The sequence below is a fragment of the Scomber japonicus genome, chromosome 11 (assembly GCF_027409825.1).
Source record: "Scomber japonicus isolate fScoJap1 chromosome 11, fScoJap1.pri, whole genome shotgun sequence".
Lineage (NCBI taxonomy): Eukaryota > Metazoa > Chordata > Actinopteri > Scombriformes > Scombridae > Scomber > Scomber japonicus.
In genome coordinates, this window is record NC_070588.1 from 730,709 (window position 1) to 757,659 (window position 26,951).

Below are 26,951 nucleotides of genomic sequence, written 5' to 3' on the forward strand. Positions count from 1 at the left end.
CACTTCAAACTAATGAAGGAATCTCTCTCATGTCTGACTCGCTGCTGGGTTCAGTCATCAGTCATCAGTCATCAGTCAGTCATCAGTCATCAGTCAGTCATCAGTCATCAGTCAGTCATCAGTCATCAGTCAGTCATCAGTCATCAGTCAGTCATCAGTCATCAGTCAGTCATCAGTCATCAGTCAGTCATCAGTCAGTCATCAGTCAGTCATCAGTCATCAATCATCAGTCAGTCATCAGTCATCAGTCATCAGTCAGTCATCAGTCATCAGTCATCAGTCAGTCATCAGTCAGTCATCAGTCATCAGTCATCAGTCAGTCATCAGTCATCAGTCGTCAGTCAGTCAGTCATCAGTCATCAGTCAGTCAGTCATCAGTCAGTCATCAGTCATCAGTCAGTCATCAGTCATCAGTCATCAGTCATCAGTCAGTCATCAGTCATCAGTCAGTCATCAGTCATCAGTCAGTCATCAGTCATCAGTCAGTCATCAGTCATCAGTCAGTCATCAGTCATCAGTCAGTCATCAGTCAGTCATCAGTCATCAGTCAGTCATCAGTCATCAGTCATCAGTCAGTCATCAGTCAGTCATCAGTCAGTCATCAGTCAGTCGTCAGTCATCAGTCAGTCATCAGTCATCAGTCAGTCATCAGTCATCAGTCATCAGTCAGTCAGTCATCAGTCAGTCATCAGTCATCAGTCAGTCATCAGTCATCAGTCATCAGTCAGTCATCAGTCATCAGTCATCAGTCAGTCATCAGTCATCAGTCAGTCATCAGTCATCAGTCAGTCATCAGTCAGTCATCAGTCAGTCATCAGTCAGTCATCAGTCAGTCATCAGTCAGTCATCAGTCATCAGTCAGTCATCAGTCATCAGTCATCAGTCAGTCATCAGTCATCAGTCAGTCATCAGTCATCAGTCATCAGTCAGTCATCAGTCATCAGTCAGTCATCAGTCATCAGTCAGTCATCAGTCAGTCATCAGTCATCAGTCAGTCATCAGTCATCAGTCATCAGTCAGTCATCAGTCAGTCATCAGTCAGTCATCAGTCAGTCATCAGTCAGTCATCAGTCATCAGTCAGTCATCAGTCATCAGTCAGTCATCAGTCATCAGTCATCAGTCAGTCATCAGTCATCAGTCAGTCATCAGTCATCAGTCAGTCATCAGTCAGTCATCAGTCAGTCATCAGTCAGTCATCAGTCAGTCATCAGTCAGTCATCAGTCATCAGTCAGTCATCAGTCATCAGTCATCAGTCAGTCATCAGTCATCAGTCAGTCATCAGTCATCAGTCATCAGTCAGTCATCAGTCATCAGTCAGTCATCAGTCATCAGTCAGTCATCAGTCATCAGTCAGTCATCAGTCATCAGTCAGTCATCAGTCAGTCATCAGTCAGTCAGTCATCAGTCAGTCATCAGTCATCAGTCAGTCATCAGTCAGTCATCAGTCAGTCAGTCATCAGTCAGTCATCAGTCATCAGTCATCACACTTTAATAAAACATTGATCAGATATCAGAGCGACGGCTCCACAACAAACTGAAGGAGTTTAAACCCAGTCATGAGGAGAAAGTTCATTTATTCTGATTAAACATCTCTGAGCTCAGATACCAACAGGAAACAGGTGATCGATCAATTAAGATCAATGATTAGTGATTAATGATCATTGATTAGTGATTAATGATCAATTATTAGTGATTGATGATCAATGATTAGTGATTGGTGATTAATGATTATTGATTAGTGATTAATGATCAGTGATTGATGATCAATGATTAGTGATTGATGATTAATGATTATTGATTAGTGATTAATGATCAATGATTAGTGATTAATGATCAATGATTAGTGATTAATGATCAATGATTAGTGATTGGTGATTAATGATCATTGATTAGTGATTGGTGATCAATGATTAGTGATTAATGATCAGTGATTAATCATTGATTAGTGATTGGTGTGACGTAGAGACTCACTGATGGTTCAAACACAGCCAGTCTTCCTCCGACGTCGTGCTGAGACTGATTCCTGCGATGCCGCGAGATCTGACATCAGAATAAATAATACAAGTTAATTTGATCAATGAGGATCAATCAGTGATCAATGAGGATCAATCAGTGATCAATGAGGATCAATCACTGATCAATGAGGATCAATCAGTGATCAATGAGGATCAATCAATGATCAATGAGGATCAATCAATGATCAATGAGGATCAATCAATGATCAATGAGGATCAATCAGTGATCAATGAGGATCAATGAGGATCAACCAGTGATCAATGAGGATCAATGAGGATCAATCAATGATCAATGAGGATCAATGAGGATCAATCAATGATCAATGAGGATCAATGAGGATCAATCAGTGATCAATGAGGATCAATGAATGAGGCAGAACATGACTGTAACTAACAGCTGCAGAACAATTAAAGGTCAGATATTGTTTTAACCTCTTGAACTCAGCGGCTGGTTTTTATTTAAGCATCAGAATCTCGTCATGAAATTATTAAACATGCAACACTCCCTCGTTACCATGGTAACCAAGAAACTGGAGGTTTGACAGGATATCAGACATGAAGCCTTCATCTGGTAAAACTGAGAACATCAGTTTTATTGTTTCATTAGTTACAAGACATGAATCAGTCTGCATGTTCAAGTCTGTCCGTAATGTTCTGGATAAAGAGGTGGAGCCCCCCCCCCCCCATGTGTTACAGCTACAGTCCTCACTGCTATCCTGCATGTCATCCCCCCCTCTGCCTCCAGCTTCCTGTCTCTCTCTACTAACCTCTACATTAAAGGCAAAAAGCCCCAAAAATATACTTAAAAAAAAAATGTGCTGGATAAAAAAAATCAAAGATGAGGACAGTTTAATACTGAGGGGTCAAAGGTCAAAGGTCATGTTTCAGTCTGAACTGGTCTGGACTGGTCTGGACTGGTCTGGACTGGTCTGGACTGGTCTGAAGCTTCTTCCAAACATCAGTGATGCAGAGACTCCAGAACAGTCAAACTTATCACCATGACAACGCAGCTGAACCAATGACGGCTCATCATCAGTTAAACTATTCTTAAGTTATTTCTAATTTATTTATTTTAATGAACATCAAAACCAGACAAAGTGTTTTATACTGAAACATTAGAGGAAGCTGAAGCCCTGGTCCAGGTCGGGGGGGGGGGGGGTGAGTCTACTCACAGGTTTCTGAGGGAGGTCAGAGTCCTGCAGCACCATGGACTTGGACTGGCTCAGGCGGTCTCCGGAGGCCTGGGAGGTCTTGATGCGCATGTGCACGGCTCCCTGCGACGGCTTGCTGGAGCTCTGCAGGTTCGTGATCCTGAGGAGAACAAAGAAAGGTTCAGGGTTCAGATTCAGGACCTGCTGCAGGTTCAGGTTCAGGACCTGCTGCAGGTTCAGTTTCAGGACCTGCTGCAGGTTCAGGTTCAGGACCTGCTGCGGGTTCAGTTTCAGGACCTGCTGCGGGTTCAGATTCAGGACCTGCTGCAGGTTCAGTTTCAGGACCTGCTGCGGGTTCAGGTTCAGGACCTGCTGCGGGTTCAGGTTCAGGACCTGCTGCAGGTTCAGATTCAGGACCTGCTGCGGGTTCAGGTTCAGGACCTGCTGCGGGTTCAGATTCAGGACCTGCTGCGGGTTCAGGTTCAGGACCTGCTGCGGGTTCAGGTTCAGGACCTGCTGCGGGTTCAGGTTCAGGACCTGCTGCGGGTTCAGATTCAGGACCTGCTGCGGGTTCAGGTTCAGGACCTGCTGCGGGTTCAGATTCAGGACCTGCTGCGGGTTCAGGTTCAGGACCTGCTGCGGGTTCAGATTCAGGACCTGCTGCGGGTTCAGGTTCAGGACCTGCTGCGGGTTCAGATTCAGGACCTGCTGCGGGTTCAGTTTCAGGACCTGCTGCGGGTTCAGATTCAGGACCTGCTGCGGGTTCAGTTTCAGGACCTGCTGCAGGTTCAGATTCAGGACCTGCTGCGGGTTCAGGTTCAGGACCTGCTGCGGGTTCAGGTTCAGGACCTGCTGCGGGTTCAGTTTCAGGACCGTGGGCCAGAACCGGCCCGCCAAGGCGTCCAATCCGGCCCACTTTCCTTCCCGTCTTCTTTTCCTTCCTTCCCTCCTGTCATCTGTCCTTCTTTCCTTCCTCCCTTTCTTACTTCTTTCCTTCTTTGTTTCCTTCCCTCCATCCTTCCATCCTTCCACCTTTCCTTCATTTTCTTTTCCTTTCCTTTCCTTCCTTCCTTCCTTCCTTCTTTGCCTACTTTTCCTTTCCTTCATAATCCTCTTTCCTTCCTTCCTTCCTTTTGTCTTTCCTTCCCTCCTTTCTTTCCTTCCTATCACTTTTCCCTTCCTTCCATCCTTGTTTCCTTCCTCCCTTCCATCTTTTTAATGGTCCGGCCCACATGAGATCATACTGGTCTGTATGTGACTCCTCTGGTCTCTGCTGTACAGCTCACTGCTCATACTGAACATATACATATATATGAATATATATATTTATATACTGTTCAAACCCTCACCATCCTAGTTAATATAAACCCTCACCATCCTAGTTAATATAAACCCTCACCATCCTAGTTAATATAAACCCTCACCATCCTAGTTAATATAAACCCTCACCATCCTAGTTAATATAAACCCTCACCATCCTAGTTAATATAAACCCTCACCATCCTAATTCAGTGTATATCTTTATTTATCTCTCTCCTGTGTTTATAGTGGACGTATCTTCATGTATAAACTATATGATCAGTTCTGGATTTAAATCTGTTAAATTTGGGTCCTGAATGTTTTTATTGAAGTTTGTGATCACAACAGGAAACAGGAAACAGAAATGATCGTGTTTTTAATCCAGAATAAAAGGAGTGGCACTGATTCTGATCACTGGGTCAAACTTGGAAGAAGTGCATCGACTGACTGACTGACTTCCTGTCTGACTTCCTGTTTGGGGCACTGATTTCTTCACCGTGGTTACGCAACATCTGTCCTTCAGTCTGTCAACAAGGAAAACCTCAGAAGGAAAAAATAAAACATCAAATCAAATAATGGACGTGAACAAACTAAAGAAAGATAAAGAAATGGAAGATGAATATATTGAATATTACAGTTCTGTATCAAATTATTCTCAGTGAGCTTTAAACAAACGGCTGTATCAGGATTAACATCAAATCTTATCAAACAATTTAAATTTAACACAAATATCTCATAAAATCAAGTCAATTATTCATCAGTGGTCAAATCCTCTGCTATCCCTGTGATGTCACAAACACCTGATTTAAAGATTTAAAATATAAAACTCAAAGTCTCAGAGATTTAAAACAAGTAGAAAAAAATAAGTTAAAGCGACAGTGACATGAAAAAACCTCCAAAAACCTAAAATCCTCCTAAATACAAACTAACAGCTTCAACTCATCAGCTGCTGTGACTCAACTCAAATAAAACATCTGTAAACATAATATCTCAATATTTAAATCACTTCATACTTCACAGCGTCCTGATATAAATAATATTCCTGCAGACGTGACGAACACGAACAATCTGTCAAATAAAAACCTTTCAAATGTTTTTACAATATTAATAAAAGCACCAAAGATCAGAAATCAGAGACGAACCAGAGGACGGATTTAGATTGGGGGGGGGGGGGGGCAGGTGGGCATCGGGGGGCGGAGGGTGGGGTGGATCACAGTTTACACAGTCAGATCTCTCCACTGCAAGCCTGAGGGGGGGAGGTGGTGGACGGGGGGGGGTCACATGACTTGGTATGGCAGCTTAATGATGCAACAACTGAAACTAGTCACACTATTAAATGAACTACAGTGTGAAGGGGACGGGGGACGGGGACGGGGACGGGGGGGGGTTGGGTAGGGTTCATATAAGCTAGACCCGCCACCGATGACACTTCCTGTAATGATTGACTGTTAAAATACTTCACAGATTATTTCACAGCTGAACGAAGCGACACTAAACGTGTGAATCTGCTGCAGGAACCAGCAGCTCGTCTAAAACTGTCACTTTGTGTTTGCTCCACTCTGTGCAGCAAGGTTATTATAGGTTTCAAATGTTCTTTAGTTTTTAGTTTTATTTAGTTTGCTTTTTTATTTCAGTTTAGTTTTAGTGAGTTCGTCAAGTGATTTAGTAGTTTTAGTTTAGTTTTTATTTAGTTTTAGTTTTTCAGGTATTCAGAGAAAGCCTTGACTTGTAGAAGCTGATGTTTTATCATCAAGTCTTTTTAATTTCATTCTTTAACCGGCTGCTGGGGGACAGGAAGTAAGTTTAGTTTAGTTTTAGTTAGTTTTACATTGTTCATTGTAGTTTTTATTTTAATTTCAGTTAACTAAATTATTTTGTCATTGCTAGTTTTAGTTTTAGTGAACTATAATAACCCTGATGTGCATGTCAGCTTGTTTTTTTATTGTATGTTATTTATGCAACATTTGTCCCTAAGGAGACAGATAAAGTATCCTAACCCTCAGGGCTGTGAAAACAGATTCAAACCTGTTTTAACTCTCTAACTCTGAGTTTTAGAGAGTTTTACTTCATCAGTGTAAAAACCTGCCGTCTGGATCAGATGCATGCTGTAACTATGGTTGCTATAGTTACAGGCTGTGCTATGGTTGCTATAGTTACAGGCTGTGCTATGGTTGCTATAGTTACAGGCTGTGCTATGGTTGCTGTCCATCAGTGAGACAGTTTAGAGGCTAAAGTAAGAAAACCCTTCAGATAGTTACTGATCCTTCAACAGGAAGTTAGTGGATGGATTAAATATTGAGTTTCTTATTTGATGTTAACTTCCTGTTGATGATGTTTCTATTAGATTAGATTCAGCAGCTATAGAAACTGATATGAGCTCTATGAAGAACCTTTAGAAGCTTAAACATGTTTTATTCAATGTGTTTTTATTTGTTTTAAAAAGAAACATGCTGTAGATTTATCAAATATGACACATTTTCTGGTAATTATTCACAGTTCAGACATTAGAGGGTTAAATATTTCTGAAGGATCTGTGAAGATTTTAATCAGGAGTCTAAATTAAGATCCTAAATAATCAAGTAGCTAAAATCCAATATATATATATATATATATAAGATGTTTTATTTTTATTGCATGTTAAAATCAATCAAACCAATCTATTAATGATCCTGCAGCTAAAACTATGTTATTTATGGATTCAGTTCAAACCTTCGTAACCAGCTGTTATCACCTGGAAAGACTCCACATGCAGATAAAACTGAAACCTGCTCCATCTGACGTAGCTCGTTGTGTTCGGTCACAGAGACGCAGCAGCTCAGACTGAAGGAACGTAACATAAAGATAGAATATGTTTGATTCTCTGTTAGCTGAGCTGTTCACTCATCATGTTTCTGATGCTGTTTAAGATCTTAATGCTGAAGCTTTTCACTTGTTTGTTGATCATTCATCATTGTCAGATTGTTTTTTATCTGTGAGTCAATAAATGAAAAAAACAGTAAAAGTGAAGCTCTGCAAAATAAATGAATCATTGTATAAAACAGTAAATGTTAAAGTCTAGAGGACATCATCGTAATATCACCATGACATCATTGTGACATCACTGTGACATCACCGTGACATCACCATGACATCACCAGGACACCACCGTGACATCATCATCCCAGCCTCTGTGCTTGGTGACGCAGCGGCTGATGAACCTTTAAACTGATTTTTATTTGAAGTCTGATTTTATCTTTTAAAACAGAAAAGTTCTTCTGGACGTTTGAAGAAACAAAAAAAAAAAAACAAAGAAAAACAATCTTTAAAAAAGATCCATAAGAATCATAAATCAAACCAGTAACTCTTCATCAAACTAAAGCTCACATTAAAGATCGGACCAAAACTATTCAGATCATCAACAGAATAAGAAACCAAGAAACTAAGAAACTAACAGCATCTACAGCAGGCATGTCAAACTCATTCCACAATGGGCCGTGTGGCTGCAGGTTTTCATTCATGAGTTTGACACCTATGATCTAAAGGTTTCAAATGAAGAGAAATAAACCTGATCTCTGCAGAACCATCAAACCATGGAACCATCGACCCATCGAACCATCGACCAAACCAAGCGACTAAAACCATCACAGCACGATATTATATTTATCAGAGAAGAAGAACTTCCCAAACACAAAGCCAAAAACCCAACTAGGCCTCCGTGGAAGCAGCTGATCATCGACCTGGAGAGGAGACATCATGGAAACCAGTCTTAGGCCAGACACTGTGCTTGGCCATCGAGAGGGGAGGGGGTGCATCGCCATCACATGGAAGTCTGACTCCCAACTTTTTATAGGAAGATGGGTTTCAGGAATGAATAGCTGTGTTCCACTTGAAAAATGACATTATATTAATATACATTATTATTATAATACTTGGAAGATGTGGAAACCCTTCAGCCTCGATGAGGGACAGGTTGTAGATTTACTTCTGTCTGCCTTGCCTTTTTTCTTTTATTTTTTCCTCTCTCTCAGTTTGTCGGTGGGTGGGTCGGGGAGGGGTTTGGAGTTCTGTGTTTGTGTTTTCATGGATAAAAAAATGAAAAATGCTGAAAATGAAATCCTCTAATAAAATAAAAGGAAATCCATCAGAGCTTGAGAGGCAGAGAGAGAGCATCAACATCTCTCTGAGGATCAGGAGAGATAAACGTCTCGACCACAGGATGGAAATAACTTAGTAATAATTAAGATTATTGGACCAATGAAGAAGATGGTTTGGTTCCACTGCTGGTCCCAACGTTCATGAAATAATGAATCAATGAAAATGAATAATTATTATACATTCATCATCTGTGTCACCACAATGAGATATTATTATTATTCTAACTTAACTCCTGCTCACATTTACTGTCTATTCATTCATTCATTCATTCATTCATTCATTCATTCATTCATTCCAGCAGTGAACAGAATGAATGAAAAGTGAAAACATAAAGAATCACGTCGTCATGTTTGAACTGGTCGGCACTTTCCGCTCAAACATCGTTTCTTTTTTTAGTTTCTAACGTTTAACAGCGACCAGACGAAGACATTCTGCTGTTAGTGGTTTATTTATATCCTGCTCTGAGGTCGGATGTTCGACGCGGTTCAACCTGCTCTGATGTCATGTGATCATAAACCGTAAAGTTTATTTACTCTCATGTTTCTGATTCAGATCCAACATGTTTGTTTCTGTTTGGAGCAAAGAAAGAAAAAGAAGAAGAAGTGAAATCCTTCAACTCTAGTTCATATTAGTGATGTTAATGAAACTAATTAACCCTTAAACAGGCAGGATGGAAAATGAGATGTAAAAATCCTAATGTGATGTCACTAGTTATGTCATTTGCACCTAAAGTAAAACATTTCCTTCATATTTTTAATATATTTTGGATTTTATGAGTTGTATCTCCACCAAGATGTGTTGCCCTTATTAAGGTATAAAATGGTCATAATGGTAAAAACACTTAAATGTGTTATTTAACATAGTAAAGTTAAAGTGATACATTCTGCTCATTAATATCACACATACTAGTTTCTAAACTGATTTTTATCATTTATATCAAAGTACAGACCTACTGTACCACAACCTTAAATTCTACCAATTAAAGGCTCATATGCAATTAAACAACCACCTTAACCAATCATGCTCCTTAAAGAGTCTCCTGGTGCACGCTGCCTGGTTAAGGGTTAACAACATATTAACTGAGAATGTGTGGAGCTCACATTCATTCACTTCTATCATTAATAATTATATATTCACATGAGGGAGTCAGGAAAACTAACAGTGCCACAGAGGAAGAAGTGATGAATCAAGATGAAGATAAAGTATTACACTGATGATATAAAACATGATCGGTGTTAGCTAGCAGACAGCAACGTTAGCTTTGAGGCTTCATGTGATGCCTGTAAACATCAACTCAACACCTTCAATTACTAGCTGAGTTAAAGAGCATTTATTTAAATGATCAATAATTAATTGATTATTGACTAATAACACGTTCAGCTATCAATGTGCAACCGTATTTTATTAGTTTGATTATAATTGTTCATTAACTTCAGACCAACATGTAAATTATGTTAAAAACTAAAACTGTTATATTTAATATTCGGTTTCAATTGTTCATCTTCCTGAAAGAAGGTTGAGAGTGTCAGAGGACAACAAGCTATAATCTCTCCTTATTGGTTCAAACAGACACATAACAAACGTATGGCCGTTAAAAACGCTGCCAACTAACTTCCTGTTTGGGGCCTGAAAAGTTTTGTTAAAAGTTATGTAACAAAACTATATTTTTATATAAAAATATTTGGTATATGTTGCGTTTGTCTTAGCATCACAGTGACGTCAGCATGAAAGTTCAGTTCAGGTGATTTGAAGCTTGTTTAGTCAGAGACGGTCAGACGAAGCAGCAGAGCGTCACTCATGATGGAGAATGAAGTGATGAGACAAAGATGCAGAAATAAAGAGACTGAGACGCTTTGAACAGCGGAAGGTGGAACTTCACACATGCACAGAAAGACAGATCATAACTACCAACACTAAACTAGTCTGTTCGCATCAGTCTACGAACATGATCACATGACTGAACGACAGAATGTAAAAGTCTCAGTTAGATTCAAACATCCGAGAATTTATGAGCATTTATCAAGAAAAGTTCAAAGGTGTTGTATTTCCTCCATCGCACATCAGTCCTCCAAGCGAAGGCCTCCACAGAGGATAAACACAACCCAACAAGTTACAGCCAGTAACGATGTGCACAAACACCATCAACCAGTAAACACACAGCTCAGCCGTGCAGCCATGAATCAGGACGGTTTAATGTGAACTTACCTCATACCCGCCATCTCTGTGTCACTGAGCACAAAAGAAGAGACGCAGAGAGTCGAGGCCCGACAGTTAGAGGAAGTATGATTCATCACGTGGTTTCTTCAGACCAGCCGTCTCACACTCGACTGCTGCAACCATTTCCTGACAGAAAAGCAGTTTGTCACTTCTGTCAGTTTGTGCAGAGCGGCCGTTTGGAGAAACCTTCTTCTGCTATTTTAGCAGACTGGTTTTAGAAAGGCGTGACTGTCAGCGTTTAACATTAAAGATGTATGAAGTTATTTCTCACCACTAGAGGGACGAGGAACCCAACATGAACTGTTTCTAGCAGCGTGGAGCGGCTTCTTGTGCTGCTGAGTGTGTCACATTTTGCACCTCAAACACTTCAAGCTGAAATAACTTGAACTCAGAGCTGAAATGGGATGGTTGTAGTCCGTCTGTGGTTCTGTGGTGACGACAACAGTCACGGAGGACAAACTAGTAATGGCTGCTTCTGGATACTCAGAGCTGTTTGACTTTATGAATATGACTTTATTGTTATTGTATAAGTATTACAATGAAATGGCAGAGGGCTCATCACAGTGGCATAGCAACAGACACACAGAATAAAAAGATAATACGATATAAACATTATTGCACAGTCTCTAATTGCATACTGTCCCATGGTTGTCAGTGTGATTGTGATTGTTTGGTGACTGGATGGCTCTGTAACGCCTGCCTGAGCATGAGGTCTAACATTGGATGACCGGGATGTGAGGAGTCTTTTAACATGTTTTTGGCTCTGGAGAGGTATCGAGCATCTAGTAACTCCTTCTAGGGAGGGAAGAGGGCAGCTGCTGATCTTCTGTACTGTTGTGACTCTCCTCTGTAGAGGAGAGTCACAGGGTTAAGAACATATTAACTGAGAATGTGTGGAGCTCACATGATGATGATGAACACAAAGACAGAGAAGAGCAGACTCTTGGATTCTGCCTTTATCTTATTATCTCTCCATATATTGGAAAGATGTATTGTTTGGTATCCATGGCAATGATAAGAAAATACATACAAAGTTATATATTATAAACTTATTAATTATTTTAGGACAATACCACATTCATAAGGCTAAACTTAGTAACACAAAGCCTTCATTTATTGCATTTGAAAAGGAAACCAAACAATATATAAAAACTATTAGTGATTCAAATAATAAAGCTGCTAAAACTCATGAGTTATGTACTTTACTTTATATTTTTTAAGTGACCCCCCCTGTATAGGTCAGGGTCAGGTGCAGCCTGCATACCAGACTGTGGGTCCGTAGGTCTCGATGGCGGCGTGGCAGAACCTCCATCACTGCTCTGCTCAGGTGATTTTTCCTCAGGACTCAGACAAAGTGAAAGTGTTGAGATGCCTTCGTAATAGCAGCAGTTGTATGTTCAGTCCAGGAAAGTGTGTTTGTGATGTGTGTGCCGAGGAATTTATGGCTTTGGATGATTTCCACACATTGGCCTTTTAAGAGGAGGAGCTGGTGGTCTCTGGTCTTCCTGAAGTCCAGCTGCAGTTACCGTGATGTGAACACAACACAGCAGCCTGGAGGCTAATTAATACTCATTGACCCACACAGATCTCTGTTTCCATGTGTCCAACATAATATTTAGTACAATCAGTCAGAGCAGGTGGCATTTATTACTCACTAGGTAAGGTAACTAGCTACTAACTAGAAAAAGTACACATGTGAGTTTATGTCACAGCTAAATAACAGTCAGGCTGGTTCTACAAACTGATTTTATAGATACTGAACTAAAATATCAGTTTAATATTTGACAGAAGAGGAAGTTTAAACAAAGTAAAGATGCAGTTAGTGTGTTTATGTGTTGGTGACGGACAGCAGCTGGTCAGTGTAGCAGCAGAGTTAATGAGGTCACCTGAGAGCAGCTGGTTAATCAGCTCTCATTAACAGCAGTGTTAGGTAGTCGTTAGTCCTCTCAGGACACACAGCTCATTACACACAACATGGACGGCATTACATCATCCACAGTTTATCAAACTCTCTGTGACCTCTGACCCTCAACATCACTCTCACTTCACCCATAATTCATTGCACAGAGGAAATGAATACGTATATATTTTGTATACATATTTTATTGATGTATAGGAAACATTACAAAGAGACAATAGAACAATACAAACACACAGAGGTTAATATATAACATAGCAGCCGGGGGGGGGTTCACCTCATCTAAAAATATAAAGTAAAGTACACAACTCATGAGTTTTAGCAGCTTTATTATTTGAATCACTAATAGAATAGTTTTTATATATTGTTTGGTTTCCTTTTCAAAAGCAATAAATGAAGGCTTTGTGTTACTATGAATGTGGTATTGTCCTAAAATAATTAATAAGTTTATAATATATAACTTTGTATGTATTTTCTTATCATTGCCATGGATACCAAACAATACATCTTTCCAATATATGGAGAGATAATAAGATAAAGGCAGAATCCAAGAGTCTGCTCTTCTCTGTCTTTGTGTTCATCATCATCATGTAAAGTGTTCGAGGTCACCAGGCAACAAATGACTTTAGACCTCTGATGTTATCCTCACATTAAATATAATAATGAGATTAATTAATAATTATTTAATAATAATTACACATTCACATTTTTGTCATTTAGCATTTAACATTTTATTATTAAAGTGCTGAGAAGATTAAAGGGGCTCAATGTTGAGGCATTCAGAGAAGAGCTGAGTTTTACAGGTGTTTCATGAATGCACCACAGTCAGCAGGCAGTGCATGCTGGGAGTTCAACCAGCAGCCAGGTGCAGTCTGGTCCTGAGATGACCTGCAGACAACGTCCCAGTCTCTCCTGCACCATTAAGTCATGTTTTATTATTTTCAATATTATTTGTATTTCCTGTTTTATTTTGGTCACTTTATCTCTTGTCTGGTTTCAGATCCACTTCCTGTCAAGTTTCCTGTTGTGTGATTGAATGTGCTGCCTTAATATGTTGCACCTGTGTCTCATTGTCTTCCCTCTCCTCGTGTATTTAGTCTGTCCTCCTTCTGTGCCAGTTCTTCTTTGCCTGTTGGACTGATGGTCCGTATGTACCAACCTGGTTCTGATTAAAACCCTTCAACCTGTTCTTGACTCAAGGCTGCTTTGTGGGTCCATTACTATTTTGATCAAGTCCTGCTGATGAACTACAGAGTGAATCTGTGTGACCAGGAGACTGCAGTGATGTGGGTTTGACATGCTGAGGTGCATGCTGGGACTGTGGTTTCCTCTGGGGGAAGAAAGGAACAGCTGGGTGTGTTTCTGTCCACCTGCTGAATGTAACTTCAGTATTTACTTATTTAAATTTAAGTTAGTTTTACATCATTACTGAGCAGACTGTATGTGGAAGTCCTCTGTTAGGCCTGTTAGCTGTTTGTCAGCTGAAGACGAAGGCCGACTGTTCTTTCCCTTTGGAGCAGTTTACCTGAGGAACTTACACTAGAACATTCACCGTCTTCTGTAAACTTTATTCTTCCATTCAGATGGGACACATCAGTGTTTACACTACAGAGGATATGTGGGCAGATGTGTCCCAGACTACCTGTTAGAGCCATTTTACTTTATTATATTATTATGATATAATAGTTTGATGGGTGTAAGAGTATTCACCTAATTAGTTTGATGTAATGTATGGTTGAAGGTCTCCCCCTGCTGTCCTTTAACATGTATTGCATCTGTGGTAGGGAGGTGGGACTGACAGATCCTATAAATTAATGAGTAACTGGAGACAGGTGGCTGAACTCATGATGAGAAGGGGACATCCATGTTCCTGTTTTCAGTTTTGTATGATATCAAATATTTCACAATGAGGTAGACCCTGTCTGTTTTGTGTTTTTTTAAAACAACAAAGAAAACAAAGTAGATGTCTGCAAGTTTTGTTAGACTAATCACCATCTTGCGGACGGAGCACAGCGGATGGCAGCATGGCTCATGTGTCTTTGTTTCCCCCGGTGTAGTTGTCATTTTTTTTGCCCTGCATCCACGTTGTCTAAATAACAAATGCACCAGTCTGTGCTCCTAAATGGGATGTACTTATTTATATTCACCCATTCACACACATTTATGCACTGATGGCAGAGTGCCAACCCGGTGGGTGCACACAGGGACAGGCAGCAGCAAACAAATATACAAAAAACCCAGAAAGTATTACATCAACATATGAAAAAATAATGTCATTGGTTAGTCATAATATTTATCAGAATTAATTACTTGTTAAAATAACAGATGGGGTTGAGCGTAGCTCAGCGGGGAGAGCACCCGCCCCGTGTGGTGAGGCTATAGTCCTCGCTGCAGGCGACACCAGTTCGAATCCCGCACCGAGCGGTCTTATCCTGTATGTCATTCCCCCTCTCCCTGTTTCCTGTCTATCTCTACTAACCTGTCCATTAAAGGCAAAAAAGCCTGAAAAATATACTTAAAAAATAAATTAAAAAAAATAACGGATTAAATGAGAATAAACTTTGCTATTGTTTGTGGAGCGCACTGCTGCGGACAGTCCTAACTGCATAAGTTGTTAACATAATTAAAACAGTTTTTGAACAATATTTAACACATTCTTGAAATGACATAGACCAGGTTTCCATACTTTCAAGAATTAAAACCCTGGTGAGTTTGCCTATTATTACATGACTGAAAAAACTGTAATTTAAAGATAAACAAATAAAAACAAAGTGCCACAATGTCTGTGTGGTGCAGCAGTGTGCACGGTGACTTGACGGAAGGAGACGTGAAAATATGCAGCACAAAGTGAGTTGTTGGAGTTTTTGTTGAGGATGGGTCTCAGAACAACGTTTGCTTCTGGAGGAAAGACGCTCCGCTGCCACTTAGTGATTTTACCAAGAAGAAAAGCATCTGAACATCTGTGGTTAAAACATCTGTATTAATCTGTTAATGAATGTTGGTGATTCTTAGTGTCTTTTATCCACAGCTGTTTATACTGTAGGACTGATACGTTGATAAGTCTGTAGCCTCTGAGATGCTGCACAGAGCACAGTGCCATTACACACAGCCGCTCACTGTTTATTAAATCAGCTGATGACACCAGACTACCGCAGTATAACCACACACACCTCTACACTCATCACACTGGTCAGTTATAACTCTATATATTCTTAATTTTTATGAATTAAATGTGAGGTTAAGAGCTCATCAGCCAACTGTCTTATAAGCCAAAGTAACTCATGTTTTATTACTGAAGCGAAGTGCTGGGTAAATTCTGTCACAGCCAGAATAATAGGACCCCAAAGCGGACCCCAGAGACGAGCGAACACACGCTGCAGAGTACAGGAGGAGACCAGCTTGAGCAGGGAGACATGGAAGGTAGGGTGGATCCTGAGAGAACTTGTGAGGGGAGTAGGTGACCAAGAATTGAATAAGCTCCTGATGGTTACCTGAGGTGAGAAGGGAGATGGGGACTGTTCGGTGAGTGACCAGAACTAACTGCCTGACATCCAAAGTGTTAACTCTCTGGGGTTCAGGGAGCGGGATGACATTCTGGTCCACCAGGTGTGACGCGATGAAGCTCTCGCCAGCACCGGAGTCTACCACATGAGTAGAGGAACTATCTGGCAGAGAGTGGAAGGATGAACCCGGTCTTTATGCAGCAGTTGATGTGTAATGTGGATCAGGTGTGTCAAAACTCCACCACTGGGCCCTGCCTCTGCCAAATGAAACACAAAGACATACAGGGAAGACAGACACTGACAGAAAACAAGGAAACTCAAGGGGTCACAGCTGGGCTGTGACAGGGATTCTATGTACAATAAGTGACAACTGAGCTCAGGCGGCATGGTGGTGTAGTGTAGCACTGTCGCTTCACAGCAACGGCTGACACCCTTCTGTATGGAGTTTGTAAGTACTCCAGGTTGTTTGCCATAATAAATGTAATATGAGGCGTTTTAACCCCAGTGTGAAAAATACAAGGAGGTGAAAATGCAAATATGTTATTGACAGAGATTTTAATTATGCAGCCCAGACATCAGTGCAGAGAGCAGACAGGAGTCCAGGATGTGTTGCATTGAAAAGGTTTATTTTCTTGGCCAAGGAGAAGTGAATGAATGATCAGTACATGTTATGTTCTGATGCTTCCTTCAATTCTGAAGTTTCTCTCCTCCAGAGAGAACACACATAATGCCCAAGGTTGAGCCATGAAAGATCCAACACATCTACAATATACAGAATTTAGTCTACTGGTCTATAGACAAACATTGCTCAGACCTCACTCAGGACCTTTGTCCTACATCCAACACTATATCAAACCTCTGACTCCTGTTACCTCTACCCCATTCAGGGAAAACAGTCAAACACATAACTGACCTCGGTTGCTATAGCAACACTATCACAATGCCTCCTGTTTTCCCCAAAAGGAGCAGACTCACTGCTTACCACTATCTCAAGGGGAGACAGTGTCTAAACCAACATTTGGCGAGGCCTTGCTATGACTGCATAGCCTAGTTTGACCCAGTGCATATTAATGATAACAGTTATTTAGCACATGCATCGTGATTAAGGTTGGGTACCGAGGTCGGTATTTTTAATGATACTGACTGAACTGTGTTGGTACTACAGGGTATTAATTAACCTCTACCAACAGTAAAGACACCTTTGATCTCTGTCATGATTGCTTGGCTGGCACTCCTTACATAAAAACTAGTATCAGTGGTATATTACCTGTTTAATGACTAACGTTCTGGCGTCAGAAAGTCTTTCATTGTCTGCAGCTGCTTTATACTGTATGAGAATCTTTCCCCTCAGTTCATAAAGTCCTAGCAGCAGGACTGCGATGTTGAAAAATCTGAAACCAGAGTGCAATGGGTTGTAATGAAAATACTTGGATGGATAATCTGTCCTTTAGTTCCAGAGAACAGTCTGTCCTACAAAAGAGGAACTTGTCAGTGGGAACAATGTGTTTTGGAAGAACAACAACCAAGGTCATCACACATTATAATGACTGACTGAAGATCTTTTAGTTTCTGATGTTTACCCCAACCGGTCCAGGCAGATGTTCTCCCACTCTGAGTCTGGTTCTGAGGGTTCTTCCTGTTAAAAGATGTTCTCCCACTCTGAGTCTGGTTCTGAGGGTTCTTCCTGTTAAAAGATGTTCTCCCACTCTGAGTCTGGTTCTGAGGGTTCTTCCTGTTAAAAGATGTTCTCCCACTCTGAGTCTGGTTCTGAGGGTTCTTCCTGTTAAAGGGAGTTTTTTCTCTCCACTGTCACCAAGTGCTGCTCATGTGGGAATGTTGGGTCTCTTTAAATGAAACCTGAAGAGTTCGGTTTAGACCTGCTCTATGTGGAAAGAGCCTTCACATGACTCTGTTGTGATTTGGTGCTTTATAAATAAAGATTGATTGAATACTCTGACACTTTCAACATGTTAACACACATACAAAACTAACCAATAATTGATGATTGATTGATTTATTGAACAGACACTGCAAGAACCACCCACATAGACCATCAATACAGATTGTGATAAGAGAGTATTACATTTAAATAATGTATAATTTGTAATGATAAGAATAATTATTATTAGGGCCCAAGCACTATACAGTGCGAAGGCCCTATTGTAATCGTAGAAATTATTATTATTATTCGTCTCACAAAATGAACGCGTTTTTGACAGCCTAAACGTGCCCGAAAAGTCACCAAAATTTGCAATCATGTCCGACTCGGTGAAAAATTTGATATTTTAAGGATCACCAAAATTGGGCGAGAAAAAATGGCTCAATAGCGTCCCCTAGAAAATTTAAAAAAGCGAGCCCCACCCCTGAGATTGTCCTAGACAAACTAAATTCGGTACACATATGTATCGTGGAAAGACGCACAAAAAAGTCTCTTGGACCCATACCCTCACTCCTACAGGAAGTCGGCCATTTTGTATCGAATCTGCGTTTTTGCCGCCATTTTGGCGATTTTCACGCCTCGTACTTTAACGAACTTGTCCTAGGGATTTAATCCGACCGACTTCAAATTCACTCAGAAACATCTTGAGACATTGGAGATGAAAAGTTATCAAAAACTTTCTGATTAGGGATCCGGTTTGGCCGTGGCGGCGCCGACAATTTCCTTCGCCATTCGATCCTTCGCCATTAAACAGGAAGTCCTTATAACTCCTACAGACATCGTCCGATCTACACCAAATTAATCACGCATGTAGAGGGTCCCTCCCTGAACACGTATATGCATCAATACTGTGTCAGCTCAATAGCGCCACCTACTGGATACAATAGTGCCCTCTTGAAAATTGAAAAAAAATTGAGCCCCTCACGTCAGATTGACATAGACAAACGAAATTTGGTACACATATATATCTTGTAAAGACGCACCAAAAAGTCTCTTGGACCCATGATGTCACTCCAACAGGAAGTCGGCCATTTTGAAAAATATGTGCGATTTTGGTGTTTTCCACGCCTTGTACTTTAACAAACTCGTCCTAGGGATTTAATCCGACCGACTTCAGATTCACTCAGAAACATCTTGAGACACTGGAGATAAAAAGTTATCAAAAACTTTCTGATTAGGGATTTGGTTGCTTCGTGGTGATGTGAGGAATTTTGACATTTCGCCATTAAACAGGAACAGCTGGCCAAATGGGGGTACTGCACCCTGTAGAAGATTAAGGAAATTGAGCCCCTCCCTCCAGATTGACATAGATGAACAAAACTTGGTATATATATGTATCACATAAAGAGGCAAAAAAAAGTCTCTTAGACCCATACCCTCACTCCAACAGGAAGTCGGCCATTTTGAAGTGAATTTGCAATTTTGGCACGGTTTGATAGAATTTTCACACCACATACTTTAATGAATTCCTCCTAATCCAACCAACTTTATATTGACTGTGTATGCGTCACAGCAAGTCTCGCTCAGTAGTGGCGGGGCGGGGGAGCTTGGGCCCGATCATCGCTGCTTGCAGCTTTAATTATTATTATAACTCTTGAGTAATTTGAGTAGCGCCTTTCAAGAAAGAAACAAGAACAAAAGAAAAACATGTTTTTGATTGGGATAAAGCTATGACCATTTATCTCAGCAGTAAGTAGTTTTATATTTAGTTTCGTTTTTTGTGTTATACTTATTGGAAATAAAGAAATTATAGAAAAGAACATGTTAACACACATACAAAACAAACTAATAATAGCCCACTCCCCTACATCCCCCCACCTGCTATTATAGTATATCATTCAAAATCATGTCGTTTGTATGGTTAAAAAAATCATTGACATACATTAATAATTACTACAATAAGCAATACAATAAAGGAAACTACAAAGAAGTCCAGAAATAACTAAGCCAAATTAAACAGACAAAATTGTCATTAGGATCTAATAGTGGTAAGATATTGAATAAAAAGGAGCCCAGCTAAGTTCATAATATTTGAATATAATATTGTTTCAGGAGTACTATAGAATAAAAGCTCATTGATCCAGTGCAGGGACTGTTCAGATTTCCAGCTTCTAAGTATAATTCTCTTTGCTGCAGTGCTTCCATACTAAGTTAGCCAACATCTACCCATTATCCATACTTTAGGATCAGAATGTAGTTTTACATTTTGTCAATGAAGTCGTCTCCAAAGTCAATCAGTCTCAGAGCGCTCAGGATCAGTGAGTCAACATCATCATCCAGGGAGATTTCTGAAGTGTAGTTCTTCACAGGAAGGATGTAGTTCAGTGGAATACCAAGCTGAGAGCTGAAGTCTGTCATCTAAGATTTAAAGAAACAATAATATGTCATCTACAGTGAGCTCATAGTTATACAACTACATTTATGTAACAAACAATGAGATGACAGATAATCACCATTTGCTTCAGGTATCCGCTCCTGTAGACGTTCTTCAGACTCTTTTCAGTTTCCTCACAGGCTTCGTCAATTTTAGTGACAATAGCTATTTGGGGAATTCCTGCAGAAAGAGATTTAATTTATAACCTTCAGTTAACTTTTACTGTTCATTTGGTTTAAGACTTAAAAACATTAGAGCTGCATGTTCAACACTGTAAACCACAAATATGAGAAATGCAGGCTAGACCACTTCAAACTAAGAGATTGTTGCAGCCGTGCATGTGTGTGTGCCTCTGGATACAGTCTGGAAGCACCTTTTTTAACTTTATATAGTAATTGTACAATTTTAAAGTCCAATAAATCTTTAAATGTGAGAGCATGTGAATTTATAAATGTTGGTTAGTTGATGATAATCAGCTCTGATTACAATTATGTTTTGCTCTTTTCTGATGTATAAACACTGGATTTGTAATTATTTTGTATGTTTCCCCAAACCTGCAGACAGTAGGTAATGTAACTGAACTTGAATTGAGGAAATCTTTTGTTTTGTGAACTGTTGCTACTCTCTTTGACATTTTTGTCTTTACTTAATTTAATTGAATTCTATTTTATAACGTGTATATATTTACTACATGCTGAGAATGAATTGATATGAAAGCAAGACTAAGAGAGAAACTTGTGTGTTGCTGCAGAGTTTGAACGAAGCAGGTTATTAACTCAATTACACTTCATCTGATATGTATACAGTACTGATTAGTCAGCACTTTAAACTTTACATTTTGATTGAGGAGAAAACACTTTTGGATCATGAGTTGTCTTTTTCCTGTAAAAGTAAAACATTACCCAGATAGCAAAATTCTTTTGGCCCATATCTGGCCCACACCTGACATGTTCACCCGGCCCACATACAGCATGGAATGATGGCACTTGGGCGGTCCGCTCATGTTTGCCAAAAGTGGGCCATAACCAAGCCATCACAATGCCAGATGTCAACCAAAAACACACCAAATAAACCAGTTCGGCCAAGACTGGCCCAAATATGTTTCAACAAAGGTGGGCCAAGTATGTTTCCTTATATGTGGGCCTCTTTAGGCTCACATCCGGATTAGTCATTGCCATACTTGCCATATTTCGGCCAAAGATGGGCCATATTCGTTTTGTGATATTTGGCCCAAATATTACATATTACAAAACCTTCAGTATAGTCTTTAAATAAGAAGAAACACAGCCCCATGAATCCTCCGTTAACAGCCATGCTGACTGTGTGACTTAACTTAGGCTAACCATGTTCAGAGGATCAGTAAAGAGGAAGCATTATTAATATTGGTGCAATCCAACAGTTAATGAGATATGTGTTTATATACATATATAATTCATAATCAGATAATAATTCAAACTATTTCTATATAGTTCTCAGTTGGGCTGCAGTCTGTTCATACATGAACATCATCACACTCAGCTTTACTGTCACACTCTACATGAAACTTTGTTTTTTAAATTGTGTTCAATGTTTTTTTCTTTTCATGAGTGACGTTCACAGTGTGACTGCTTGTTGTTTGAACATCATGAACCTGGAGAACAGTATCTCACTTCTATAGATGCTGTGTGATGTGTGACAATAAACTGAACTGAATATTATAACAGATCTGTTTCATTGGCTGATTCTCTTTTCTAAAACACTTACCCAGGTCATGGGCTGCTTCTCTGACTTCTCTCATCTTCTGCAAAACAGACTCTTTAATTTCTGATGCGTTAGCATCACAGACACAAACCAGAAGATGAACTCTGTCATCCAGAGAGGGTGAATACTTGTAGCTAGGACCAGTGTCTGACAGTGGAGCTACAGGATTGAACTGTAAAATAATATAAAAATCCATATAAATAATGATGCATGAACATAAACAGAATCTACAAACAAATAGATTCATATCTACTGAACTAAAATATCTATATGTGAAAGAACAAATAAAAGATGAAAGAAACAATAAACCAATTGACTAAATAGACTTACAGGACAAATAAAATATCTTCAGGAGACCTGTAGTCAGAGTTTTACTTCCTGTTATAACAAGAAATTGAGCAAATATGTCTTATCATGACATCATCACCATGCTGCCGTACAAACTAACTTGTTTTACTGAATCAAGTGAACAGAGTTACAGTCGTACCGTGTAACCCTCGGGCACGTGTCCCTTCAAGGCCAGTTTGATGTCTTCCACTCTGACTCCACCACTTCCCTCCAGTCCCATGGTGTCACTGAAGACAAAAGGGTAGAAGTTCCCTCTGACTTCTTTCTGGATTCTGTGAGTCTCATACTGAGAGAAACATGAATAAAATGTGTTGGATTTATGACAATGGTGCCATCATTTAACTAGTGTCTGTCTGTAATTTGCACAGCGTTGTGGCTTGAACCAGCATTAAACTCTCCTGTGTTAGAAAATCTGTTTTGAACCATTTAATACAGTGAATATGCTGCCATCTGTATTTCTTTTGTATGGAAGGATGAAACTGTTCTATAAAGTCTACACCATTAAATCTGTTAACCTTTAAATGAGTCTACAGCATGATATTTGCTGAAGCGAGGCAGTGAAGCACTTTGCCACTTTAACTGTGAAACGTTGATAATGTGTGGAGGGTAACATCACTAACAGTAATATCAGCTGGAGATGGAGACAAGAATCCATCCTGAAAGTATTAGTAGAGGGACAAGAAGAGTTGCTTTGGGACAGTTTACGTACCTTTGTGGTGAGACTAGTGCTATCGGTGGTTGTACCAGCTACAGCTTGAATGGTCATCCTGCCTCTTATGCAGCTGCTGACAGAATTGATGAAGCTGGACTTTCCAGCACCGACTGGCCCGTACAGCATGATCCTGAGATGTTTGACGTCAGGGTTTCCAGGTTTATAATTCTTCACATACTCCAGGTCTTCCTTTTTGGTGCTGTGTAAACATGGTTGAATTGGATTTTAGATTAAATACACAAACTGTCATATCAGTATAGATAGAAATTTATTAACAAGCTGGTGTCTGAAATCACTCCCTCATACATTCATTCACTTCTCTTTATAACAGTCAGCCAACAGTTGACTAAACAGTGAGCTGTAGACTTTTAGAGGTTTTTAGATTTTAGTGAATGTTATGACTGACAGCTGTTGGGTCACAGTAATTATCACATTAATAAAATACAGTGCACTGCATTGTAGAACTGTTAGAAGAAAGTAGTTTACATGCCACAGTTCAGCGAGTTTGGCGAGATAATACTGTGCAGTATTTAGGAAATAGAGATTTCAGACACCGAGCAAGAGTCAACAGCCATGCTAGCAGTGAGGTGGTACTTTTTACTTTTAACTGTATCCACAGTGACAATATTACTTTTAGTTAAGATTAATATTCTTTATTGTCTTATAATATATATTACTTTTAGTTATACATTAGCCCTATTCTAGCTAATTATTTCATCCATTCACCTTTTTATAGTTTACTTATTTCAATAATTTCACTGAGTGTATCAAACTATTTCAGCTGGTATAATGTTTACTGTCAGTGACTGTTAGTTTGTTAGCATGGTAGCATTAGCTCATTAGTAGTAGTTAGCATGGTAGCATTAGCTCATTAGTAGTAGTTAGCATGGTAGCATTAGTTCATTAGTAGTAAACAGCTGAGGGTGATGGGAATGTCTTTAGTCTCATTTGGACATAAACCAACATAACATTTTGCCTGACAGACAAACTGTCGCAGGAAATGATCTCAGAGAGGTCGATGTTGAGAAGCAGAGACACAAATAAAAGCTGCTGTCAAATTTATATTTACTTACCTCCAAGATATGTTTCTCCACGGCTCATCGAAAACTGACAAGAGAACAGCATTAAAAGAAATTCAACATATAATCAGAATCATGTGAGATGTTCTATAATGAATTTTATAACTTACTGGGAGAAGGTGGTGGTGGTGGTGGTAGTGGTGGTGCTGGAAAGTAAAGCAGACACAATACTGTAAGTAATGGAGGACAGCTCAAATGCATAAAAGAGTGACACAGTTAAGGTAAAACTGCAGATACATTAAGGGCCTCATTTTAATGATCTATAGCGAACGTGTGAAGGAAGAATATAGATATAACTGTAACCTATCTTTTTGTACTGAGCATTTCTGGGCAGACAGCTTAGAGTCAAGTTATGTTTCTTCCAGGTTAGTATGGACAGTGTATATATGGGGGTTTTATTTTGGAGGGGTCGAGCGGAAGTGTGTTTGTTTTCAGTGATGTGCTGGAATTGACAGAAAGAGTAATAAAAGCAGCACATGTCCTGTTCAGCAGCAGAGCCTCCGTGTTTTTATTTTATAATATGTCTATATGAGTATAGGCATCCATAAGCTCGGTTACATAACCAACCAGTGTGATGAGTGGTACCTCTACCCTCATCACACTGGTTTTATCTCCATATTCTTCCTTTATATGAATTAAATGTGAGGTTAGCAGCTGGTAAATGTTATAATATCAACCCGCCAATGTGACAGTGCTCCTTGATATTAAAGGGAGATGACACTCTGATTGGTTTACCGCCTGTTACGCCCAAAACACGCCAATGGCCAAGGGACATGTAACCAAATATACATACAGCAAAGCTAATGCATTGCTGTATGTATATTTTTGACCCAGCAGATTTGGTCACATTTTCATTAGACCTATAATAAATTCCAAAAAGAACCAAACTTCATGAATCTTTTTTGTGACAAAGAAGTTTGTGTTCCAATCACTCTATCACAGAAATTATTGTTGTAGAAATTATTGGAAACTCAAGACAGCCATGACATTATGTTCTTTACAAGTGTATGTAAACTTTTGACCACAACTGTATATATATATATTTACACTCCTTATTTGCAGGCTATATGCATTTTGGTTAATGTCCCTGGCTATATATATGTATGTATGTATGTGTATGTGTGTGTGTATGTATGTGTGTGTGTGTATATATATATATACATACATGTATGTATATATATATATATATGTGTATGTATGTATGTATATATGCAAAATCCCTGTTATATTACTGTACTCCGATGCCGGTAACTTGAGAGCAGCAGATCCATGGTAACCATGGTAACCGGCAAACAAAGGAAAAAAAGTTAAACTCCGGGAAATTTCGAGACGTGTCATTGGACAATAACTGCAATGACGTCATACATGTCGGACCCCAAGCATAGCTGCCTGCTCGGTTTGCCGGAACTGGTAACTCAGACAAAGTTACCGATAAACAAAAAATGTGCAAGAGTTAAGAGTGCCAACAATTTTTATTTAATTTGTTGAAAAATTAAGATGTTGTACACAGAAAATAAGGTCCTCCCTTGGTGGGGATTGTCTAAATACACATTATCTAACCATGGCCCACCGCCTATATGATATAAATAAAGTTTGAACTTTGTTCTGCAGGTAGGTTCATTACTTACATCTATAAAATGAAAGTGGAGGTGAACGACTTGATCTTCTCGTGTCTGGAAAGTGAGAATTAAATGGAACATGTAAATTATAAATATAATTATATTATAAATGATAAATTACAGTAGCAGTGAAAATCACAAGTAGGACAGTCTCACTATACGTTGCATATACAGTAAATATATTGAGCCTTTATATACATGCATACAATAATAACATTAATATATTTTGTATTGTGCATTTACTAAAATAAATATTAATTCAGCTAAAAGTATAAACAGATTAAATAGTGACTAACAAAGACACATGAGCCACGCTGCCATCCGCTGTGTGACCGTAAGATAGGACCTGTCTGTGTACTCCTCTCACTGCGGCGTCATATCATATGAATGAAGTTTGAACTTTGTTCTGCAGGTAGATTCATTACTTACGTGAAGGTGATGAAGGTCTGTTTCCCATGGCTGGACAGTGAGAAATAAATGGAACACATTAATTATAAATATTATTATAAATTACAGTAACAGTGAAAATCACAAGTAGGACAGTCTCACTCTATATGTTGCATATACTCTAAATATATTTAGCCAGATTAAATAGTTAACTAACAAAGGTATAACCAGTGGTAATAGCTGACTAAAAGTCATGTATTAATAGTTATAATTCATTAAAACTGATAAACGGTAATGGATGAAGATAAATAGATAATAGATAAATGTTTGAAAGGTGCAGATTTTGTTACTACTTTTGTCTTATTAGTAATATTAAATAACATCCAGTTTATAATCTTGAACTTGTTTTGGTGGGTACTCTGGGTTATGGGAAGGAAGGGAAAGTAATAAAAGTAGTAAATATTTAACTGATCTTAATCTGCTCAGATGTGCTGAGAACACAAAGTGACTAGCA

General features: G+C 39.3%; 4 protein-coding genes across 5 annotated transcripts in view; 1 reads left to right on the forward strand and 3 right to left on the reverse strand.

Annotated features, from left to right (window-relative positions):
• Positions 1-6,555, forward strand: part of LOC128368283 (titin-like) — a 162,565-nt gene extending 156,010 nt beyond the window's left edge. Inside the window, exon 19 of the mRNA XM_053329072.1 lies at positions 6,546-6,555. The gene's annotated coding sequence lies outside the window, so the exon portion shown is untranslated. The remainder of the gene's footprint in view (positions 1-6,545) is intronic.
• Positions 1-10,860, reverse strand: part of arhgap15 (Rho GTPase activating protein 15) — a 21,034-nt gene extending 10,174 nt beyond the window's left edge. The window contains exons 1-3 of one of the 2 annotated variants that reach the window (XM_053328234.1): positions 10,807-10,860; positions 3,190-3,328; positions 1,974-2,042 (exon numbers count right to left, since the gene is read on the reverse strand). In XM_053328234.1, coding sequence (XP_053184209.1) covers positions 1,974-2,042; positions 3,190-3,328; positions 10,807-10,820 — 222 coding nt within the window. In that variant the 5' untranslated portion in view covers positions 10,821-10,860. The remainder of the gene's footprint in view (positions 1-1,973; positions 2,043-3,189; positions 3,329-10,806) is intronic. The other variant, XM_053328235.1, reaches the window with a different exon arrangement.
• The window catches only part of LOC128367622 (interferon-induced protein 44-like), a 216,038-nt gene that overhangs the window by 85,543 nt on the left and 103,544 nt on the right, over positions 1-26,951 (reverse strand). The window lies entirely within an intron of this gene.
• The window catches only part of LOC128367625 (interferon-induced protein 44-like), a 90,316-nt gene continuing 83,683 nt past the window's right edge, over positions 20,319-26,951 (reverse strand). Inside the window, exons 2-5 of the mRNA XM_053328241.1 lie at positions 22,780-22,926; positions 22,296-22,464; positions 20,611-20,732; positions 20,319-20,515 (exon numbers count right to left, since the gene is read on the reverse strand). Of these exons, the coding sequence (XP_053184216.1) occupies positions 20,378-20,515; positions 20,611-20,732; positions 22,296-22,464; positions 22,780-22,926 (576 nt within the window). The 3' untranslated portion in view covers positions 20,319-20,377. The remainder of the gene's footprint in view (positions 20,516-20,610; positions 20,733-22,295; positions 22,465-22,779; positions 22,927-26,951) is intronic.